The sequence below is a fragment of the Lepidochelys olivacea genome (genome assembly GCF_965140295.1).
Source record: "Lepidochelys olivacea isolate rLepOli2 genome assembly, chromosome: 28".
Taxonomy (NCBI): domain Eukaryota; kingdom Metazoa; phylum Chordata; order Testudines; family Cheloniidae; genus Lepidochelys; species Lepidochelys olivacea.
In genome coordinates this window covers 717,702-739,664 of record NC_140438.1, presented here as the reverse complement: position 1 = coordinate 739,664, position 21,963 = coordinate 717,702, and the positions used below count along the sequence as shown (strand labels likewise).

The 21,963-nt window shown below is 69.9% G+C and overlaps 1 protein-coding gene across 1 annotated transcript; it reads right to left on the bottom strand.

Moving 5' to 3' along the window:
- Nucleotides 1-7,699: 7,699 nt before the first annotated feature.
- Nucleotides 7,700-18,842, bottom strand: ZMYND15 (zinc finger MYND-type containing 15). The gene is made up of 14 exons (XM_084616423.1): nt 18,484-18,842; nt 17,483-17,711; nt 17,239-17,394; nt 16,981-17,141; nt 16,554-16,640; nt 15,856-15,972; nt 15,588-15,676; nt 14,761-14,862; nt 14,548-14,677; nt 14,066-14,124; nt 9,631-9,711; nt 9,325-9,464; nt 8,569-8,761; nt 7,700-7,975 (listed from the first exon to the last, which is right to left on the bottom strand). The coding sequence occupies exons 1-14, from the start codon at nt 18,809-18,811 to the stop codon at nt 7,961-7,963; spliced, it is 1,887 nt and encodes a 628-aa protein (XP_084472549.1). The 5' UTR covers nt 18,812-18,842; the 3' UTR covers nt 7,700-7,960.
- Between the last annotated feature and the right edge of the window lie 3,121 nt (nt 18,843-21,963).

Below are 21,963 nucleotides of genomic sequence, written 5' to 3'. Positions count from 1 at the left end.
AGGGGCCTGTTCCCTCTAGGGAGCGCCGGCTTCCACCTGGCCCCAGGGCCAGGCTGGTTCTCCACAGTCTCTCCTGCTTTGCCGGCCCGGCGTCTGGAACCCGGTCGGACCGGTCCCTGCGACGTTCCTCGCTGCGTTAATTAGCCGAGCGACTCCCGTTCCCAAAGGAAGCCTCGTTTCACCGCCGGGCCGGGCCTGGGGCAGGATCATCGTCAGCCAGCCCCTAATGACGCCCTCCAGGTGGCCGAGGTTGGCTCAGGGTGTCACACGTGTTCCAGGCATCCGGGGTGTCTCTCCCCATGGCGTGGGACGCGGCTGCAATCCTCCCAGGTGTCTGTCACGGCCTCTGGTCCAGCCCCAGCCCTGCTCCCGGCTCTCCCCGCCGGCCCTGGCTCTCATTCACCTTAACCGCTCCCAGCACCACTCAACCCCTTCCGCGCCCGTCCCCCCGCAGAGCGGTCGCCTCCCTGCGTCCATTCAGGAGGCCCTCGTGGGGGGTTGGAAAGATCACTCTACAAACAGACTTGAGTTCAATTCTGGAGGTTCAGATACACGGCAGAGATGAGCTTGCAGTTGACAAAAGTCCTTTTAGAAATCGCCCAGGGGTGATCGTCCAATGTCCATATTCAGAGTGACTAGGGATCTCAATCCTTATGGCTCAGGGTTTCCCCCTCTTGAAGCCCAAAGCAGATCTGAGATGAAGAAGGATCCTGTCCCAGGGTCTTTATACATTTCCAGCAGCCTTTCAGCCTGAGAAAGCAACTGGCTTGACTTTCCTTCTCCCAAACATCCTGGCAATTAGCCTAGGGTAATTTATCCATTACACAGTTCAGATCCAGGTTATGACAACGTTCCAAGAGACATAGACAATGAAATTATTTCACTCAAGTGTCTTCCTAAATGTTTTAATTTTGATCTTTGATCTTTGAATCAAAGCCATGGGAATAGACAAGTCTCGTCTGCTCCCATCACGAGCCCAGAGCCAGCACCTCCCCTTCTCTCTCTCACCAGGCCAGCTGCATTTCAAACCTCTGTTCCTTTCCATTGTTGGGCCCTGGGTCAGGTCAGTCTGGGAGTTAACTCTTTCTGGCCCCGTTCACCGTTCAATGGGATATTATATTACACTCAGCACGTCACACCCACCCAGCCACGCGGGGTGGCATTCATTGCATTCCACATTCTTGATTAATTGACTCCCCATATCAGCCGCTCCATTATCTCGCCCTGGATCTATGGCAGACGAAGAGGCCTATAATTATAACGAATGATGTTCATATCTGCATGTACTGGGTGTTTCCAAGAAATGCGAAGCTGGGCAACCGCCAGCCAACAGGGGAGAGAATATGTCAGGAGTGCAGAACGCAGGGATTGTGGCATTTTCAGAGTGAACCGGACCGTGACTCAGTTTCCCCACTTTAGTATGCATCGCCACCCGGCAGGTGCAAAGGAGTGAAGTGCCCCCCAGGAGGGAGACGTCGGTGGAGGTCACCCCGAACGGCTGCCTGGCTCTGGGAATGACCCCAGAGGTGCAGAGACACTGAACCCATAATGGGCGGTAGGGGCAGCAGGGCCGGGCGTGAGCAGACGGGCTTTGAAATTCTGCTGGTGCCCCGGGAGCGGCCATAATTTAACACTTGTCACTGATGGCGAACTTGGGGACAAGCCCCCCTCACCGTTAGACATTTTGCATCTTGTTTCCAGCCTGAATTCGCCTGGTTCCAACTCCCGGCCCTTCGCCCGGGTGGGACCTGCCTCGGCCAGTCTGAGGAGCCCGTTGTGAACATTCGCTCCCCGCGCCGGCCCTCACAGCCCGGGATCAGTCACCCCTTCGCCGCCGCGCCGTGCAGCTAATTGAGCTCCTGGAGTCTCTCACTCGAAGGCAGGGTTTTGAATCCTTCTCGCGGCTCTTCTCTGACCCCTCTCCGATGTACTCGCCCCCCGGCGGGTCGCCTCTCTGCCCGACGCGAGACTCCCGCTGACGCAGGCCAGGGTCGCATTCGCCCCTTTGCTCACAGCGTCGCGCCGGGAGCTCACGTTCCGCTGATTACCCACCACGCGCCCCCCAAATCTGCTTCAGAGCCGCTGCGCCCCCGGAGAGACTCCCCCGGCCCCTGTGTAGGGCTGACGCGCTTCGTTCCTTGTTGTGTACGTTGACATTCAAACCACAGTATGGGGCTGTGACCCACATCGCTCTGAACCGGGGACACGGCCTCTTCCTCATTTCCCACTCCTTATTTCCTACAGTGATGTAACGGCATAGTGGTGGGAGCGGTGGGATACCACGTCTGAACTGGCAACAGTGGGGTCAGCGGTGGGATCCTGGCGCCGTAAGGGCTTAGTGGTGGGAGCGGTGGGATACTATGTCCCAAGAGGTAACCGTGGGATGCTGGCACCGTAAAGGCACCCTGGTGTCAGCGGGGACAGTTGCATCGTTTGGCATGAGGTCGGAGGTGTTCTCACATGATGTATTTGCTTTGGGTGTTTCCAAGAGTCGGGCCGATCAGCAGAGCCCTGGGTGGGTGGCGGCAGGAACCTTGCGCCATGCGCGCTGGGGAAGCCGGGGGCAGGATTAACCTAATGATAGCCTTGAACCTGAGCAAAGGGAAGGTGACACCAGCCAACGGAGGGTGCGGGCAGGTGGCTGAGGGGGCACCGGGCGCCGTGCGCACGAGTGGAATTCGGGTCTCACCAAGAGAGCTGGGGTGGGTGGGGGGTTAGCAGTGGCAGAGATGGGAGGGTGGCATCAACGGTGGGACATTGGTGTCAGCAGTGGGTTAGCGGTGGCAGGGGCGGGATCGTGGTGGTGACGGAGGGTTAGCGGCGGCAGGGGAGGGATCGTGGTGGTGACGGAGGGTTAGCGGTGGCAGGGGAGGGATCGTGGTGGTGACGGAGGGTTAGCGGTGGCTGCGGTGGGATCGTGGTGGTGACAGAGGGTTAGCGGTGGCAGGGGAGGGATCGTGGTGGTGATGGAGGGTTAGCGGTGGCAGGGGAGGGATCGTGGTGGTGGCGGAGGGTTAGCGGTGGCAGGGGGGGGATCGTGGTGGTGATGGAGGGTTAGCGGTGGCAGGGGAGGGATCGTGGTGGTGGCGGAGGGTTAGCGGTGGCAGGGGAGGGATCGTGGTGGTGGCGGAGGGTTAGCGGTGGCAGGGGGGGGATCGTGGTAGTGACGGAGGGTTAGCGGTGGCAGGGGGGGGATCGTGGTGGTGACGGAGGGTTAGCGGTGGGAGCGGAGGGATCGTGGTGGTGACGGAGGGTTAGTGGTGAGAGGGGAGGGATCGTGGTGGTGGCGGAGGGTTAGCGGTGGCAGGGGAGGGATCGTGGTGGTGGCGGAGGGTTAGCGGTGGCAGGGGGGGGATCGTGGTGGTGACGGAGGGTTAGTGGTGAGAGGGGAGGGATCGTGGTGGTGACGGAGGGTTAGCGGTGGCAGGGGAGGGATCATGGTGGTGACAAAGGGTAAGCGGTGGCAGGGGGGGGATCGTGGTGGTGACGGAGGGTTAGCGGTGGCAGGGGAGGGATCGTGGTGGTGACGGAGGGTTAGCGGTGGCAGGGGCGGGATCGTGGTGGTGACGGAGGGTTAGCGGCGGCAGGGGAGGGATCGTGGTGGTGACGGAGGGTTAGCGGTGGCTGCGGTGGGATCGTGGTGGTGACAGAGGGTTAGCGGTGGCAGGGGAGGGATCGTGGTGGTGATGGAGGGTTAGCGGTGGCAGGGGAGGGATCGTGGTGGTGATGGAGGGTTAGCGGTGGCAGGGGAGGGATCGTGGTGGTGATGGAGGGTTAGCGGTGGCAGGGGAGGGATCGTGGTGGTGGCGGAGGGTTAGCGGTGGCAGGGGGGGGATCGTGGTGGTGATGGAGGGTTAGCGGTGGCAGGGGAGGGATCGTGGTGGTGGCGGAGGGTAAGCGGTGGCAGGGGGGGGATCGTGGTGGTGACGGAGGGTTAGCGGTGGGAGCGGAGGGATCGTGGTGGTGACGGAGGGTTAGTGGTGAGAGGGGAGGGATCGTGGTGGTGACGGAGGGTTAGTGGTGAGAGGGGAGGGATCGTGGTGGTGACAAAGGGTAAGCGGTGGCAGGGGGGGGATCGTGGTGGTGACGGAGGGTTAGCGGTGGCAGGGGGGGGATCGTGGTGGTGACGGAGGGTTAGCGGTGGCAGGGGAGGGATCGTGGTGGTGACGGAGGGTTAGCGGTGGCAGGGGGGGGATCGTGGTGGTGACGGAGGGTTAGCGGTGGCAGGGGAGGGATCATGGTGGTGACAAAGGGTAAGCGGTGGCAGGGGGGGGATCGTGGTGGTGACGGAGGGTTAGCGGTGGCAGGGGGGGGATCGTGGTGGTGACGGAGGGTTAGCGGTGGCAGGGGGGGGATCGTGGTGGTGACGGAGGGTTAGCGGTGGCAGGGGAGGGATCGTGGTGGTGACGGAGGGTTAGCGGTGGCAGGGGGGGGATCGTGGTGGTGACGGAGGGTTAGCGGTGGCAGGGGAGGGATCATGGTGGTGACAAAGGGTAAGCGGTGGCAGGGGGGGGATCGTGGTGGTGACGGAGGGTTAGCGGTGGCAGGGGAGGGATCGTGGTGGTGACGGAGGGTTAGTGGTGGCAGGGGAGGGATCGTGGTGGTGACGGAGGGTTAGCGGTGGCAGGGGAGGGATCATGGTGGTGACAAAGGGTAAGCGGTGGCAGGGGAGGGATCGTGGTGGTGACGGAGGGTTAGCGGTGGCAGGGGAGGGATCGTGGTGGTGACGGAGGGTTAGCGGTGGCAGGGGGGGGATCGTGGTGGTGACGGAGGGTTAGCGGTGGCAGGGGAGGGATCGTGGTGGTGACGGAGGGTTAGCGGTGAGAGGGGAGGGATCGTGGTGGTGACGGAGGGTTAGCGGTGGCAGGGGAGGGATCATGGTGGTGACGGAGGGTTAGCGGTGGGAGCGGTGGGATCGTGGTGGTGACGGAGGGTTAGCGGTGGGAGGGGAGGGATCGTGGTGGTGACGGAGGGTTAGCGGTGGGAGCGGAGGGATCGTGGTGGTGACGGAGGGTTAGCGGTGGGAGCGGTGGGATCGTGATGGTGACAGAGGGTTAGCGGTGAGAGGGGAGGGATCGTGGTGGTGACGGAGGGTTAGCGGTGGCAGGGGAGGGATCGTGGTGGTGACAGAGGGTAAGCGGTGGCAGGGGGGGGATCGTGGTGGTGACGGAGGGTTAGCGGTGGCAGGGGGGGGATCGTGGTGGTGACGGAGGGTTAGCGGTGGCAGGGGAGGGATCGTGGTGGTGACAGAGGGTAAGCGGTGGCAGGGGGGGGATCGTGGTGGTGACGGAGGGTTAGCGGTGGCAGGGGGGGGATCGTGGTGGTGACGGAGGGTTAGCGGTGGCAGGGGAGGGATCGTGGTGGTGACGGAGGGTTAGCGGTGAGAGGGGAGGGATCGTGGTGGTGACGGAGGGTTAGCGGTGGGAGCGGTGGGATCGTGGTGGTGACGGAGGGTTAGCGGTGGGAGGGGAGGGATCGTGGTGGTGACGGAGGGTTAGCGGTGGCAGGGGAGGGATCGTGGTGGTGACGGAGGGTTAGCGGTGGGAGCGGAGGGATCGTGGTGGTGACGGAGGGTTAGCGGTGAGAGGGGAGGGATCGTGGTGGTGACGGAGGGTTAGCGGTGGGAGGGGAGGGATCGTGGTGGTGACGGAGGGTTAGCGGTGGCAGGGGAGGGATCGTGGTGGTGACAGAGGGTTAGCGGTGGGAGCGGTGGGATCGTGGTCATGGCGGAGGGTTAGCGGTGGCAGCAGTGGGATCGTGGTGGTGACAGAGGGTTAGTGGTGAGAGGGGAGGGATCGTGGTGGTGATGGAGGGTTAGCGGTGGGAGCGGTGGGATCGTGGTGGTGACAGAGGGTTAGCGGTGGCAGGGGAGGGATCGTGGTGGTGACAGAGGGTTAGCGGTGGGAGCGGTGGGATCGTGGTGGTGACGGAGGGTTAGCGGTGAGAGGGGAGGGATCGTGGTGGTGACGGAGGGTTAGCGGTGAGAGGGGAGGGATCGTGGTGGTGACGGAGGGTTAGTGGTGAGAGGGGAGGGATCGTGGTGGTGATGGAGGGTTAGCGGTGAGAGGGGAGGGATCGTGGTGGTGACGGAGGGTTAGCGGTGGGAGGGGAGGGATCGTGGTGGTGACGGAGGGTTAGTGGTGAGAGGGGAGGGATCGTGGTGGTGACGGAGGGTTAGCGGTGGGAGCGGTGGGATCGTGGTCATGGCGGAGGGTTAGCGGTGGGAGGGGAGGGATCGTGGTGGTGACGGAGGGTTAGCGGTGAGAGGGGAGGGATCGTGGTGGTGACGGAGGGTTAGCGGTGAGAGGGGAGGGATCGTGGTGGTGACGGAGGCTTAGCGGTGGCTGCGGTGGGATCGTGGTCATGGCGGAGGGTTAGCGGTGGGAGCGGTGGGATCGTGGTGGTGACAGTGGGCTGGTGGTGTCAGTAGTGGGATACTAGGGCAGCAGGCTCCCAGCCGTTTTCTCCTCCCAGGTGGGGCTCCTGGGGCCAGTGATGAAATGCCCCTCGGGGCAGCGTCTGAACCAGTTCCGGCTGCGGGTGGAGCTGTGCCAGGGCCTCAAGGACGACACGGCCGCCGACAACATCGAGTTCGTCTGCACGGGTGGGGTGGAGCTGCGGGGGCACGGGCGGTGCTGGGGCGAGTGGGGCCCCCAGAGCCGCTCCTGCGGCCAGCGGGGCATCTGCACCCTCGCCACCAAGGTGGAGGCCGCCCCAGGGATGGGGGACGACACGGCCCTGAACGACGTCTACTTCAAATGCTGCAGCCCCCTAACCCTGCCCCCCACCTCCACCCAGCCCCCCACCTCAACGAAGCTCCCCCCCACAACGAAGCTCCCCCCCACCACAACCCTGCCCCCTCCACGCCAACCCAGACCCCCTGCTCCTCACCCCAGACCCTCAGCACCAGGTCGTCTGGTGGGCGCGGACAGCTCCCCATTGCCCCCCCAATCCCTCCTACTCACACTCCCCGCCCCCCCCCCCAAACCCTGCTCCCAGCTGCTGCCCCGCCAGCCCCTGTGTGTGTGACCCCCCCAGGAAACGACTTACTGGGGACCTGAGCGGAATAGCGTCTGCCTCTCGTTGGCCGGACCCGGGCAATGGGGCAGGGGGTGTCGCTCCCCCCAGCTAAGCTGGGGCAGAGAGTGGGAATTAGAGACCCAACCCCCCCACCCAATCCAATTCCCTCACCCCCACCTCCCCAAACAGACTGCCTGGCTCAATGGGGCGGGGAATGGGGAGCGGGGCCTGTCCCCTCTAGGGGGCACCGGCTCCCATCTGGCCCCAGGGCAAGGACTGGCTGGCTTGGGGGGCAAGAGGGAATCTGCGGGAGGGGCATGGGGGACAGGGTTGTACCCACATCAAGGGCCCTGTGGGGGAGAGCAGCCCCCTTCACTGAGCCCCCGAGCTCTGCCCCGATCCCCCACAGCGCTAACCCCCTCCCCTGGCCCCCCCGCGCTCTTGCATAGGGCTCTGCCCCACTTCCCACCATCCCCCTCCCCAAATCCGTCCCTCCCACCTCCCCGCCAGCCCCTCCTTCAAGACCTAGGGGGCAAGGTCAGACCCCGAGGAGTCCGGACCCCCACCCGAAGCCCCCTCCGCCCAACTGCCCCATCCCGAATTTGGTGTCCCCCACACATCACGCTCCCAATGAAACCCGCACGCGCCAGGAAGGAACAGGGGGGCTCTTTAATCCGCTGGGTGGGGGGGGGCAGGAACAAGCTGGAGGGCTGGGGGGTGAGGGGGGCTGAGAGCTTCAAATCGGGAGAGCGAGGTCTGGGGGGGGCCCAGCTGGAGCCCCCACCATAAAGGGCCCAGGCATCCCACAGTCACTGAGCCCCAGGGACCTTCACCCCCTGCCCCCCGAGATGGACAGACAGACGGGGAGTGCGTGACAAGGAGTGAAAGAGCCCCCCCGAAAGAGCCCCCCAGAAATGGGTTTTCGGGGTCTCTCGGCAGCTCAGAGGCCTTCGCCCTGCGGGAGGGGAACCAGAGATGCCGTAAGTTAGTGACCAGGTATTTATCCAGCCCCCCCGGGTGCCCCAAACCAGGTATTTACCCAGCCCCCCGGGTGCCCCCAAACCGGGTATTCCCCCAGCCCCCCACAAACCCCAAACTGGGTATTTCCCCAGGCCCTTGGGTGGCCCCAAACCGGGTGCTTACCCAGCTCCCCGTGAGCCCCAAACCGGGTCTTTACCCAGCCCCCTGGGTGCCCCCAAACCGGGTACTCCCCCAGCCCCCCGCGAGCCCCGAACCGGGAATTCCCCCAGCCCCCTGGGTGCCCCCGAACCAGGTATTCCCCCAGCCCCCCGGGTGCTCCCCCAGTCCCCCACAAACCCCAAACCGGGTATTCCCCCAGCCCCCCATGAGCCCCGAACCAGGTATTCCCCCAGCCCCCCAGGTGCCCCCGAACCGGGTATTCCCCCAGCCCCCCGCGAGCCCCGAACCGGGTATTCCCCCAGCCCCCCGGGTGCCCCCCCAGTCCCCCGCGAGCCCCGAACCGGGTACTCCCCCAGCCCCCCGGGTGCCCCCGAACCGGGTATTCCCCCAGCCCCGGGCGTCTCTCACCTGGCGCTCGGCCGGCTTGCGGCAGTCCCCGCACAGGGTGCCCAGCAGCCCGTTGACCACCTGGACAGCGCACAGGGCCAGCTCCAGGGCCCCCAGCCCCAGGGTGATGGAGAACAGGACCACGTGCCAGAGCACCCCCCGGGGGGGGTTCACACACAGCCCCCACAGCGTCCGGTTCGCCAGGTAGTTCTCGCTGCGGGAGTCGGGGGGGGACGGGGACACACGGTCAGGGTGATCGCAGCTCGGGGAGCAGAGCCGGGGGGGCGGGCGGCGTGATTCTGGGGGGCCAAGATCAGGGAGGGGGGCAGGGAGTGGAATCGGAATTGGGGGCCGGGAGTGGTGGGGGAGGAGGCGTGGGAGTTGGGGCGCTGTCTTTATGAACCCCCACCCCTGCCTCGGTTTCCCCAGGGTGTTCCTGTTGGCCCTGGGGTGAGGGGGGAGTGAGGGAAGGGGTGCACATTGCCCGGCGGGGGGGAAGGCTTGGGGGCCAGGCCTGGGTCTATGGGGTGGGGGGACCTGGATCAAGGGAGGGGGGGCAGGATTTCTGAGAACGGTGGAAGGGGCAGGAGTCAGACTGAGGTAAGGGGGCTGGGGATGGAAGTTGGGGGGCTAGGGATTTGCGGGGCTGGGCAGGTCAGGGTTAGGATTGTGGGGGGCTGGGAGGGGGTTAGGGTTCTGGGGGTCAGGCTGGGGGGCTCCCAGCTCCCGGGGCTCCCCGGGGTTATTATGGGATGGGGCAGGCCCCCCCCTCCTTACCTGATGTCCTGGAAGGGCGACCCCCATGTCCCCTCAGAGTCCTCGCAGAGGGGCCCATTGGCCAGGCCAGTGGCGGACACGACCAGGCAGTAAAACCCCCCCAGGACGCCCCACAGCGAGCAGAACACGGAGCGCAGCATCTGTGGGGGGAAACGGGGTGGGGTGAGGGCAGGAAGCGACCCCCCCGCCCCCTCCCCACAGCCTCCCCCACCTCATCCCTTACAATCCCCACACTATCCCCCAGACCCTCCCCTGCCCCCCACCCGCCCCAGGAAGGAGGGTTCAAGGGGGAGGGGGGGTCCGTACCCGGCACCGGTTCCCGCAGCATCCGACTCCACAGCAGCCCTTCCCCCCGGTGCGGATGGCCGAGAGCCCGGGGCAGAGAACCTGAAATGGGGGGCGGGGGGGGACACGTCAAAACCAGCAGCCCATAACGCCCCCCCCCACCATCAGTCCCACGGGCCCATCCAGTGTCGGGCAGTTCCCCAGGCCCCTCCCGGGTCGCTGCGTCACTGGCATCAGGCCGATAAGGCCCCGTTATCAGGCTCCTGATAACCGCAGCCCGGAGCAAAGGGCAACCGGGGTGCGCTTGATCGAAGCTAGCAGGGGGGAGGGGGAAGTGCCGGCATGGGATCCCCCCCCTCCAGGCCCCAGCCCAGAGTAGGGACAGCGCCCTCCCCGTCACACAGAGCCCCCCTCCCTGAGACCCCCCGCCCCTCCAGTCCCGCCCACCCCGCAGTCAACACGATTCTCCGCAGGGAAGGGACCACATGTAAGGAGGCCTAAGTGCGCCTCAGTTTCCCTCTGGGCTCTGCCTTGCTGTGCCCCGAGCATCCCAGTGGGGAGCAGAGGTGCTGGAAGAGACACGGGGCAGCCAACCCCACCAAGCCACCTGCCGCCGAGAGCTTTCCTCCCCGCCCGCCCCCACTGCTCTGCAGGGAAACCGAGGAAGGTCCCTGAGCCGGAGGACCAAAAGGCCAGGCAGCTGGGTTAAGAGGGAAGCTCTCCGAAGATGGCATGGGCGCTGACTCTGGTTTGAGACCTAGCCCGCCCTCCCCCGCACTTCCGTCCACACACAAATCTGGGGCGGCGAGCACTCCGGGCCCGGGTCCTGGGGGGCTATCCCAGGAGCCTGCGTCCTGCTGCGATCTGGATCAGAGTCTCACCCAGGGGTCTGGCTCGGTGGGACCCAGCCTGGCACGCTGCAGGGTTCCCCCAAGGGGCAGTTTAAAAGCCAGGCCATAGTGCCGAGTCTGTGGACCCGGGCCACCCCGTCCTCTGGGGCGTCGTCATCGGTGACAAGAACTTGCCCGGCAGATACGTGGCTGGCCGGCGACCAACAGAACGGAGGTGGTTGGGTGGAGCCATCGACCCTGGGGTGGGCGTGCCCAGAAAAGGCCCGGTCAGGGCGCAGTTGGTGCCAGCGGTGGGATACAGGCCTGCAGCGGAAACCAGCCCAAGGAGCGTTTCCGCGCAAGGCATCTAGGGGTGGGGATGCCTTTGTGTCCTCGTCCAACGCCGTGCCCCCATCACCGATTCACAGGCTCCGTGCCACGCCCCGGCCTTTACCCAGTCTCCTGGGAGCAGCTCCGTGACCCCCCCACCCCCCCATGTCTGCTCCCGCCAGCTGGGGGCAGACGCTTGCCCAAGGAGGGGCGGGCGAAGGAGTCAAGGTTCAGTCCTCGGAGCTTCTCCGCCTCTCAGCCCCGGGTCTCCCCGGGAGGATACCCGGCGACGCCGTCTCCCCCCACGGCTTGCACACACCGGTTACCGGCCGTGGCCGCGTCCTAGTACACAGGGCCGCTGAGCGACGTGTACCCCAGAGCAACCCCCCCCGGCGATCGCCAGCAGCACCCGGGGAAGGGGGGCAGAGAGACCTGGGGCGGGGAGGGAGGGAAGGGGGGCAGGGATGGAGGGCCAGGTAGACAAACAGGTTGGAACATGGCATGCGGGGAAGCGGGACAGACGGGGGGACGCGGCGCGGGGGGACGCGGCGCGGGGGGGCAGGCGGACAGGGGGACCCGACGGCCTGGACAGACGGACAGAAAGTCCCCCCCGCCCGCCCGCCGCCCCACTCACCATGAGCCCCCCGCCGGCCAGGCCGCCCATCAGCCAGACCTGCAGGCTGAGGTGCTCGGTCCAGCCCGTCTCCCCGTTGGGGAAGATCAGCAGGATGTTGGCCACGATGCAGCCCAGGGCCATGGGCACCAGCGCCAGCCCCACCAGCCGCGAGCAGCACCCCGTGCACATGGCTCGGGCAGGGGCGGGACGTCTCTGCCCGGAGCCGGAGGATTCGGGGGGCCGCTGCCCGGAGCTGGAGGATTTTGGGGGGGCCGCTGCCCGGAGCCGGAGGATTTTGGGGGGGGGCCGCTGCCCGGAGCCAGAGGATTTTGGGGGGGGGCCGCTGCCCGGAGCCGGAGGATTTTGGGGGGGGGCCGCTGCCCGGAGCCGGAGGATTTTGGGGGGGGGCCGCTGCCCGGAGCCAGAGGATTTTGGGGGGGGGCCGCTGCCCGGAGCCGGAGGATTTTGGGGGGGGGCCGCTGCCTGGAGCCGGAGGATTCGGGGGGGGCCGCTGCCCGGAGCCGGAGGAGTCCCAGCCGCGTCTCCCGGGCCCAGGGCTGTTTGCTCTGTGATAAGCCGGGCAAAGGGCTGGGTTGGATGCGACGTCACCGACCCCCCCGGTGCCAGGGGAAGAGTCGCGGCTCGGCCTTGGAGCCGGGGAGGGGGAAGGGAGGGGGGAGCCGGTGCCTGGCCCGGCCGGGGCCGGGGCCGGGGGGGGGTGACGTCAATGCCAGGGGAGGGGGGCCAGGACCGGCTCATCCCCAGGGCGGGGGGAGGGAGACCCCGGGTCGGACAGTAACGAGGCGCAGGCTCCATTAGCCGGGGCGAGTTTATTAGTCCCCCCCCCGCCGCCACCCCCCTCATTTGCGGCGGCGGCCGCCACGGTTCTGCCGCTTCTCCTTGCGGCGGGCGCGGGCTGGGCCGGGCTCCGGGTGGGCGGGGCTGGGGGCGGGGGGCGGGGCCGGCCCCGGGGGCTGCCGCGGCCCCCCCGCCCCCCCCTTGTACAGCAGGTGGAAGATGAAGGCGTTGGAGTACCTGGGGGGGGAAGGATACAGGGGTCAGAGGTCACAGCAATGGTGGGCAATGGGGGTCAGAGGTCATTGGTGGGGGGGTCCAGGGGTCAGGAGGAGCCAAAATACAGAGGTGAGGGTCAATAGGTCAGAGGTCATGTCATTGGTTGGCGCCATGGCAGGGGTTAAAGGTCATGGAGAGGGGCAGGAGGTCAAAGGCCATTGCAAGGGGTGCAGTGGCACTGGGGTCAGAGGTCACGACAATGTGGCGGGGGTCGGAGGTCACATGGATGGCGGATGACCTGGGTCAAAGGACATTCTGGCAAGGCCAAGGGAAGGGTCACTGGTGTTGGGGGTCAGAGGTCACGCTAATGAGAACAAGGGGTCAGAGGTCATTCCAGCATGTGAGGGGGGTCAGAGGTCACACTAAAAGGGTGTGGGGTCAGAGGTCACTCGTGACGTACAAGGGGTCATAGCGCCACAGGGGCCAGAGGTCAGGTCACGGGGCGAATGACCGTGGGGTCACACCAAGGGCCGGGGTCAGAGGTCGCCCTACGGCAACCACAGGGGTCAGAGGTCATGTTAGCGTCCGGCCCCTCCCCCGCTGATGCCTGCCGGCCCCCTGGCACCCACCAGGGCATGGCGTTGTCGACGCCGGCCTGGCGGAAGGGCGAGCGGAAGGGGTTGACGTGGGGCGGGCCGGTGCTGCCCCCCGTCGCCATGGAGACCGTGGCCTCGTCCACCGCGCAGCTGTACTCGCTGCACTCCGTGAAGTAGGCCGGGACCCGGAGCGCCTGCGCGGGAGACAGAGACATGGGGACCCAGGCGTGCGGGGCCGGAGCCGCCGGGAATCCAGGCGTGCGGGGCCGGAGCCACCAGGGACCCAGGCGTGCGGGGCCGGAGCCGCCAGGAATCCAGGCGTGCGGGGCCGGAGCCACCAGGGACTCAGGCGTCCGGGGCCGGGGCCGGAGCCGCCGGGGACCCAGGCGTGCGGGGCCAGAGCCGCCAGGAATCCAGGCGTGCGGGGCCGGAGCCACCAGGGACCCAGGCGTGCGGGGCCGGAGCCACCAGGGACTCAGGCGTCCGGGGCCGGAGCCGCCGGGGACCCAGGCGTGCGGGGCCAGAGCCGCCAGGAATCCAGGCGTGCGGGGCCGGAGCCACCAGGGACTCAGGCGTCCGGGGCCGGGGCCGGAGCCGCCGGGGACCCAGGCGTGCGGGGCCAGAGCCGCCGGGAATCCAGGCGTGCGGGTCCAGAGCCACCAGGGACCCAGGCGTGCGGGGCCGGAACTGGAGCTGCCGGGGACCCAGGTGTCCGGGGCCGGAGCCGCCAGGAATCCAGGCGTGCGGGGCCGGAGCCACCAGGGACTCAGGCGTCCGGGGCCGGGGCCGGAGCCGCCGGGGACCCAGGCGTGCGGGGCCAGAGCCGCCAGGGACCCAGGCGTGCGGGGCCGGAGCCGCCGGGGACCCAGGTGTCCGGGGCCGGAGCCGCCGGGGACCCAGGCGTGCGGGGTCAGAGCCACCAGGGACCCAGGCGTCCGGGGCCGGAGCCGGAGCCGCCGGGGACCCAGGCGTCCGGGGCCGGAGCCTGGGGGTGCGGCAGGAAGAGAGGAGTTTGGGGTGCTGCGGGACGAGGGGAGCTTTGGGGGAGGCCGTGGGTCGGGGGCACCCACCTGCAGGCGGGGCAGGGCACTGAGCCAGGTGTCCTTCAGTGCAAAGCCGGAATTGAACCCTGAGAAATAACGGGGGGAGGGGGCTCAGGGGTCGGCCACAAATGAGGGGACCCCCCCCCGCTGCTGCCCCGGGGGGACCCCCCTCCTCCCTCGGGGAACCCCTCCCCTCACTGTCAGCCCTCCCCGCCCCTGGGGCCCCACCCCCATGCAGTGGGGTTCCCCATGTGCCCCCCCTAGAGAGCTCCCTCTCCCCTCCCTGCCACACAGCCCCCCCAGGTCCCCCCTTGAGCCCCTCCCCCCCGACAGCCGCCCAGGGTCCCCCCTCCCTGGCCTGAGCCCCTCCCCCCCGACAACGCCCCAGAGTCCCCCCTCCCGGGCCTGAGCCCCTCCCCCCCGACAGCCGCCCAGGGTCCCCCCTCCCTGGCCTGAGCCCCTCCCCCTGGGCTCCCCCCCAGCCAGGACCCCCATGGGGGGACACTCACCGATGACCAGGTCGGGTCTGGGACCCTGCAGCAGGGGGGTGGGCTGGGCGCAGAATTTCAGCTGCAGCCCCCCCCGCCCCCCCTTGGCCTTGGGGGCCGGGCCGGGCCAGACGCGCACCCCCTGCGTCTCCTGGGGGGGGGGAAGAGATATGGGGGGATGATCAGCCATGGGGGGGGTGAGCCTCCCCCGCCCCCACCGGACCCCCCCCTCACCGTTCTCTGCAGCAGGAGCTGCTGCCCGTCGGCCTCGGGGGGCAGGACGCCCCCCAGAAACAGGAGCTCCAGCCACACGTGGGGCAGCAGTACGGACAGCTCCTGGGGGGCCCAAAGGAGAGGAGGGGGTCACAGCAAGCCCCGCACAGCCCCACGGCGCCCCCCATACCCACCAGAGCACAGCCCTGCCCCACGGCGCCCCCTGCCCCCCCATATCCGGCAGAGCACAGCCCTGCCCCACGGCACCATCTGCCCCCCCCACCCGCCAGAGCTGAGCCCTGCCCCACGGCGCCATCTGCTCCCCCATACCCGCGAGAGCTGAGCCCTGCCCCACGACGCCCCCTGCCCCCCCCATACCCGCCAGAGCACAGCCCTGCCCCACGGCGCCCCCTGCTCCCCCCACCCGCCAGAGCTGAGCCCTGCCCCACGGCGCCCCTGCCCCCCCCACCCGCCAGAGCACAGCCCCACCCCACGGTGCCCCCTGCCCCCCCCTACCCACCAGAGCGCAGCCCTGCCCCACGGCGCCATCTGCCCCCCCATACCCGCCAGAGCTGAGCCCCGACAAACGGCACCCCCTGCCCCCCTCATACCCGCCAGAGCACAGCCCCGCCCCACGGCGCCCCTGCCCCCCCCCGCCACAGCACAGCCCCACCCCACGGCGCCCCCTGCCCCCCCCACCCGCCAGACCTGAGCCCTGCCCCACAGCGCCCCCTGCCCCCCCATACCCGCCAGAGCTGAGCCCTGCCCCACGGCGCCCCCTGCCCCCCATACCCTCAGTGCCCAGCCCCCATGCCCCAACCCCCACCACCCCGTCGCCCCCCACGCACCCAGAAGAGGGGGGCCATGTCCGACTCCTTCCCCGTCTCCACGATGTGAATCTTCAGCGACTGTTTGTTCAGGATGTTCAGCTCCGGGACTGGGGGGGTCAGAGGAATGGGGGGGTCAGAGGGGGGCAGGGGACCCCCCCCCGTTTCCCAGACCCGCCCCAGGAGTGGGGCTCCCCACCCCTGCCCAGATGGTGACGCCAGCTTCCCAGCCCCCCCATCCCTCCCCCGCGGAGGGACCCCCCCCGCCCCCCGGGACCCCCCCACTCACAGTGCCGGGGGGCCAGCTGGGTGACGATGTAATAGACGCTCAGGGGGTAGCTGAGCAGCACGGCCAGGGGGGAGCCCAGCGGGAGCCCCCGCCACGCGTAGTACTCCCGCCACGAACCTGGGGGGACACGGGGGTCAGGGGCGCCGGGGGGCAGCCCCCCGCCGAGCTGCGACTGCCCCTCCCTGCCTGCGGGACCAGCCCCAGCCCTGACATGGGGCCAGCCCCGCCCCCAGCTGCCACTGGCCCCGCCTCCAGCTGCCACTGGCCCCGCCCCCAGCTGCCACTGGCCCCGCCCCCATCTGCCACTGGCCCCGCCCCCATCTGCCACTGGCCCCGCCCCCATCTGCCACTGGCTCCTCCCCCAGCCGCCACTGGCCCCGCCCCTCCTCCCAGCTGCCACTGGCTCCTCCCCCAGCCGCCACTGGCCCCGCCCCTCCTCCCAGCTGCCACTGGCCCCGCCCCCTCCTCCCAGCCGCCACTGGCCCCGCCCCTCCTCCCAGCCGCCACTGGCCCCGCCCCTCCTCCCAGCTGCCACTGGCCCCGCCCCCTCCTCCCAGCTGCCACTGGCTCCTCCCCCAGCTGCCACTGGCCCCGCCCCCTCCTCCCAGCTGCCACTGGCTCCTCCCCCAGCTGCCACTGCCCCCCCCCCCCGCTGCGAACCTCCCCCCCGCTATTACCCGCCCCTGCCCCCATCTCACTGAAATAGGTCCTGGGTGCAGGGGGCTCTGGGGAGGTGGGGGGCAGGGCCGCTCCCCCCTCCGGCCTCAGCGCTTCAAAGGGGTTACCTGGGGGGGGAGGGAAAGGGGGTGTTAGTGGGGGGATGGGAGCCGGCACCCCCTAGAGGGGACAGGCCCCAGCCCCCCCCGCCCGTCCCCGCTCACCGCTCTGCAGGGGGCCGGGTGTCCAGTCCTTTCTGCCCCCCAGCCCCACACCGTAGTCGGGGGCCCGGACCAGCATGCTCTCGTGGGCCCAGTACCCCCGGGTCAGCCCCCGCGCGGCCAGGAACCCCTCCTTGTTGAACCCGTCGCCGGTCACCTCTGCAAGGCAGACGGGGGGGGGACCCCCGATAAGCCCCAGCTCTCCGCCGGAGGGGGGCCCCCCGCCGCCCCCCGCCCCGGGGCTCACCGGCGGCGAAGCTGAAGGGCAGGTCGGCCAGCTGGCGGGCGCGGGCCACGTACCCGGCCATGCGGGGGCACCAGGCCCGGTGGGCCGCGTCCTCGGGGCTGCGGGCCCAGTCCGCGGCCCGGCACCGCTCGGAGCAGTACAGAACGGCCCGGCACTGCTGGCTGCGGGGGGGAGGGTGACGGGGGGGGCTCAGAGCCAGCCTGGGCCCCCCCCCCGGTACCCAGCTGCCCCCCGCCCCGCCCCCCGGCCGCTGCTCACCAGGGCGCCAGCCGCCCCTGGAAGCCGTGGCTCTTGCACACGTGGCAGGCTCGCACGCGCATGGAGGGGAAGGTGAAGGCGGGTCGCGGCCCCCAGCCCCGCATGGGCCCCGGGCTCAGCCGCACCCCGAGCCGGGGCAGCAGGGGCTCCAGCGACCTGCGGGGAGAGCCGGGGGGGGGGGGGGCTCAGCGGGGCGGGGGACGGGCACGGAGCCCCCCCCCCCCGCCCACTGTCTCACACTCACTTGTGCAAGGCGGGGTCCCCCACGGCCAGCAGCCGGGGCCGGCGGGGCTCCCCCGCCCCCAGCGGGCAGGCCATGCTCCGGCCCAGCAGCACCAGGGCCAGCTGCTCCAGCGGGGGGGGCGCGGCCGGCTGGGGGGGGGCCCCGGCCCCCAGCTGGAAATCCAGGCCCATCACCGTCCCGTGCTCGTCCATCACCAGCAGGAGGCGCTGCACATGCACCAGGGCCTGGCCTGGGGGGGGGCGGCAGAGGTGAGGCCGGCTGGGGGGGTGGGCACAGCGCTGGGTGTGGGGCAGGGGATGGGTCCCGCGGGGGTGGGCAGATGGGGGGAAGAGGGGGTGTCTGGCAGGGTGGGGTGCAGCGGGACAGGCAGAGGAGGGGGAGGGGGACTGGCGGGGAGCCCAGGGGGCCAGGCGCTGGCTTGGGGGAGGGGGAGGCAGGGGATGGGGGGCCCAGCAGGGGAACCCCAGGGGCCTGGCGGTAGGTTGGGGGAGGGGGAGTCAGGGACGGGAGGCCCGGTGGTGGGTCGGGGGGCCAGGGGCCAGGCAGGGGAGCCCCACAGGGATGGGGGCCCGGTGGTAGGTTGGGGGAGGGGGAGTCAGGGACGGGAGGCCCGGTGGTGGGTCGGGGGGCCAGGGGCCAGGCAGGGGAGCCCCACAGGGACGGGGGCCCAGCAGTGGGTCGGGCGGCTGGGGGCCAGGCAGGGGAGCCCCACAGGGACGGGGGCCCGGCGGCGGGTCGGGGGGCCGGGGGCCAGGCAGGGGAGCCCCACAGGGACGGGGGCCCGGCGGCGGGTCGGGGGGCCGGGGGCCAGGCAGGGGAGCCCCACAGGGACGGGGGCCCGGCGGCGGGTCGGGGGGCCGGGGGCCAGGCAGGGGAGCCCCACAGGGACGGGGGCCCGGCGGCGGGTCGGGGGGCCGGGGGCCAGGCAGGGGAGCCCCACAGGGACGGGGGCCCGGCGGCGGGTCGGGGGGCCGGGGGCCCGGCAGCGGGTCGGGGGGTACCTGTCTCCGGCCCCTCGTCCTCCTCGTCCAGGCGCAGGAAGGTGACCGTCCGCTGCAGGTCCCGCAGTTGCAGGGCGTCCTCCCCGCAGAGCCGCCCCCGGGCCCCCCCCCGGGCCCCCCCCGGCAGCGCCAAGCCCAGGGCCAGCCGGGGGTTGGGCAGCACGTGCAGCAGCCAGAGGGCGGGGTCGGGGGGCAGGCGCCGGACGTGCCCCTCCTGCCGGCGCTGCTGATGCCCGTCCCGGGGGCCCCCGGCCTGCACCCGGTGCCACCCCAGGAGCAGCTCTGCCAGGTCCAGCACCTCGGCCCGGTACCCCGTCACGAACTCCATCCTGGGGGGCCGGGGGGTTAGAGCGGGGAGCCCACGGACCCCCGCCCTGCACCCCCAGACCCCCGCCCTGCACCCCCAGACCCGCGCCCTGCGCCCCCAAACCCACACCCTGCGCCCCCAAACGCCCGCCCCGGTACCCCGTCATGAACTCCATCCTGGGGGGCCGGGGGGTTAGAGCGGGGAGCCCACGGACCCCCGCCCTGCACCCCCAGACCCCCGCCCTGCGCTCCCAGACCCGCGCCCTGCGCCCCCAAACGCCCGCCCCGGTACCCCGTCACGAACTCCATCCTGGGGGGCCGGGGGGTTAGAGCGGGGAGCCCACGGACCCCCGCCCTGCACCCCCAGACCCCCGCCCTGCGCCCCCAAACCCACACCCTGCGCCCCCAAACGCCCGCCCCGGTACCCCGTCATGAACTCCATCCTGGGGGGCCGGGGGGTTAGAGCGGGGAGCCCACGGACCCCCGCCCTGCACCCCCAGACCCGCGCCCTGCGCCCCCAAACCCACACCCTGCGCCCCCAAACGCCCGCCCCGGTACCCCGTCACGAACTCCATCCTGGGGGGCCGGGGGGTTAGAGCGGGGAGCCCACGGACCCCCGCCCTGCACCCCCAGACCCCCGCCCTGCACCCCCAGACCCGCGCCCTGCGCCCCCAAACCCGCACCCTGCGCCCCCAAACGCCCGCCCCAGTACCCCGTCACGAACTCCATCCTGGGGGGCTGGAGGGTTAGAGCGGGGAGCCCACGGACCCCCGCCCTGTGCCCCCAGACCCCCGCCCTGCGCCCCCAAACCCCCGCCCTGCGCCCCCAAACCCGCACCCTGCACCCCCAAACCCCCGCCCTAGTACCCCGTCACAAACTCCATCCTGGGGGGCTGGAGGGTTAGAGCGGGGAGCCCACGGACCCCCGCCCTGTGCCCCCAGACCCCCGCCCTGCACCCCCAAACCCGCGCCCTGCACCCCCTAACCCGCGCCCTGCGCCCCCTAACCCGCGCCCTGCGCCCCCAAACCCCCGCCCTAGTACCCCGTCACGAACTCCATCCTGGGGGGCCGGGGGGTTAGAGCGGGGAGCCCACGGAACCCCGCTCTGCGCCCCCAGACCCCCACCCTGCACCCCCAACCCCCCGCCCTAGTACCCCGTCACGAACTCCATCCTGGGGGGCCGGGGGGTTAGAGCGGGGAGCCCACGGACCCCCGCCCTGCGCCCCCAAACCCCCGCCCTGCACCCCCAAACCCTCACCCTGCGCCCCCAGACCCCCGCCCTGCGCCCCCAGACCCGCACCCTGCACCCCCAAACGCCCGCCCCGGTACCCCATCATGAACTCCATCCTGGGGGGCCGGGGGGTTAGAGCGGGGAGCCCCCAAACCCGCACCCTGCGCCCCCAGACCCCTGCCCTGCACCCCCAAACCCCCGCCCTGGTACCCCGTCACGAACTCCATCCTGGGGGGCCGGGGGGTTAGAGCGGGGAGCCCCCAGACCCCCGCTCTGCACCCCCAAACCCACACCCTGCGCCCCCAAACCCGCACCCTGCACCCCCAAACCCCTGCCATGCGCCCCCAAACCCCCGCCCTGGTACCCCGTCACGAACTCCATCCTGGGGGGCCAGGGGGTTAGAGCGGGGAGCCCCCAGACCCCCACCCTGCACACCCAAACCCGCACCCTGCACCCCCAAACCCCCGCCCTGCACCCCCAAATGCCCGCCCCGGTACCCCGTCACGAACTCCATCCTGGGGGGCCGGGGGGTTAGAGCAGGGAGCCCCCAGACCCCCGCCCTGCACCCTCAAACCCGCACCCTGCGTCCCCAAACCCCCGCCCTGCACCCCCAAACGCCTGCCTCGGTACCTCGTCACGAACTCCATCCTGGGGGGCCGGGGGGTTAGAGCAGGGAGTCCCCAAACCCCCGCCCTGCACCCCCAAACCCGCACCTTGTGCCCCCAAACCCCTGCCCCGGTACCCCGTCATGAACTCCATCCTGGGGGGCCGGGGGGTTAGAGCAGGGAGCCCCCAAACCCGCACCCTGCGCCCCCAACCCCCTGCCCCGGTACCCCGTCACGAACTCCATCCTGGGGGGTTGGGGGGTTGGAGCAGGGAACCCCCCAAACCCGCACCCTGCGCCCCCAAATCCACGCCCCGGTACCCCATCACGAACTCCATCCTGGGGGGCCCGGGGGTTAGAGCAAGGAGCCTCCCAAACCCACACCCTGCACCCCCAAACCTGCACCCTGCGCCCCCAAACCCACGCCCCGGTATCCCGTCACGAACTCCATCCTGGGAAGGCGGGGGGGTTAGAGCAGGGAGCCCCCCAAACCCTCGCCCTGCACCCCTAAACCTGCACCCTGCGCCCCCAACCTCCTACCCCGGTATCCCATCATGAACTCCATCCTGGGGGCCGGGGTAGTTAGAGCAGGGAGCCCCCCAAACCCGCATCCTGCACCCCCAAACCCCCGCCCCGGTACTCCGTCACACGCTCCATCCTTGGGGGCCGGGGGGTTAGAGCAGGGAGCCCCCAGACCCCCACCCTGCACCCCCAAACCTCCACCCTGCACCCCCAAACTCCCAGCCAAGTACCTGGTCACGAACTCCATCCTGGGGGGTTAGAGCAGGAAGCCCCCCAAACCTCCATCCTCTGCCCCCCACCCTGTTACCCAGTCCTGAATTCATTCCTGGGGGGCTGAGACACCCCCTAGGCCCCCCGACCCCCTCCCACCTCCTGTGCCCCCCATTTCACTATCCTTGACCCCCATCCTAGCACCCCTGCCCCCTCCCAGCCCTGCTGAAGAAAGTCCTCCCAGATTCCTGGACCCTGACCCTCTGGACCCCCTGAACTGCCCGACCCTCCCAATGCTGCCCCCCACCCCTCGAAATAACCCCAATCCAGCCCTGCCCCCCTCCATCGCCCCAGCCCCCTCCCCCCACCGTACCTGCTTCCTCCAGCTGATTTGAAGGTAAATACCCGAGCGCCCCGAGATTCCACTGTGACATCACGGGGTTCCGGCTCCCCGGGGAACCCCCTCCCCCGCCCTGCCCCAGCTCGCGCCACCCCCAGATTCCCGCCCCCCTCACTCCTCTGGGGCCCCCTAGGGGTGAGCACGCTGCACTGCCCTCCCGGATGCCTGGGTCCCATCTCCCCTCCCCCACCACCCCCTGGGGTGGGCA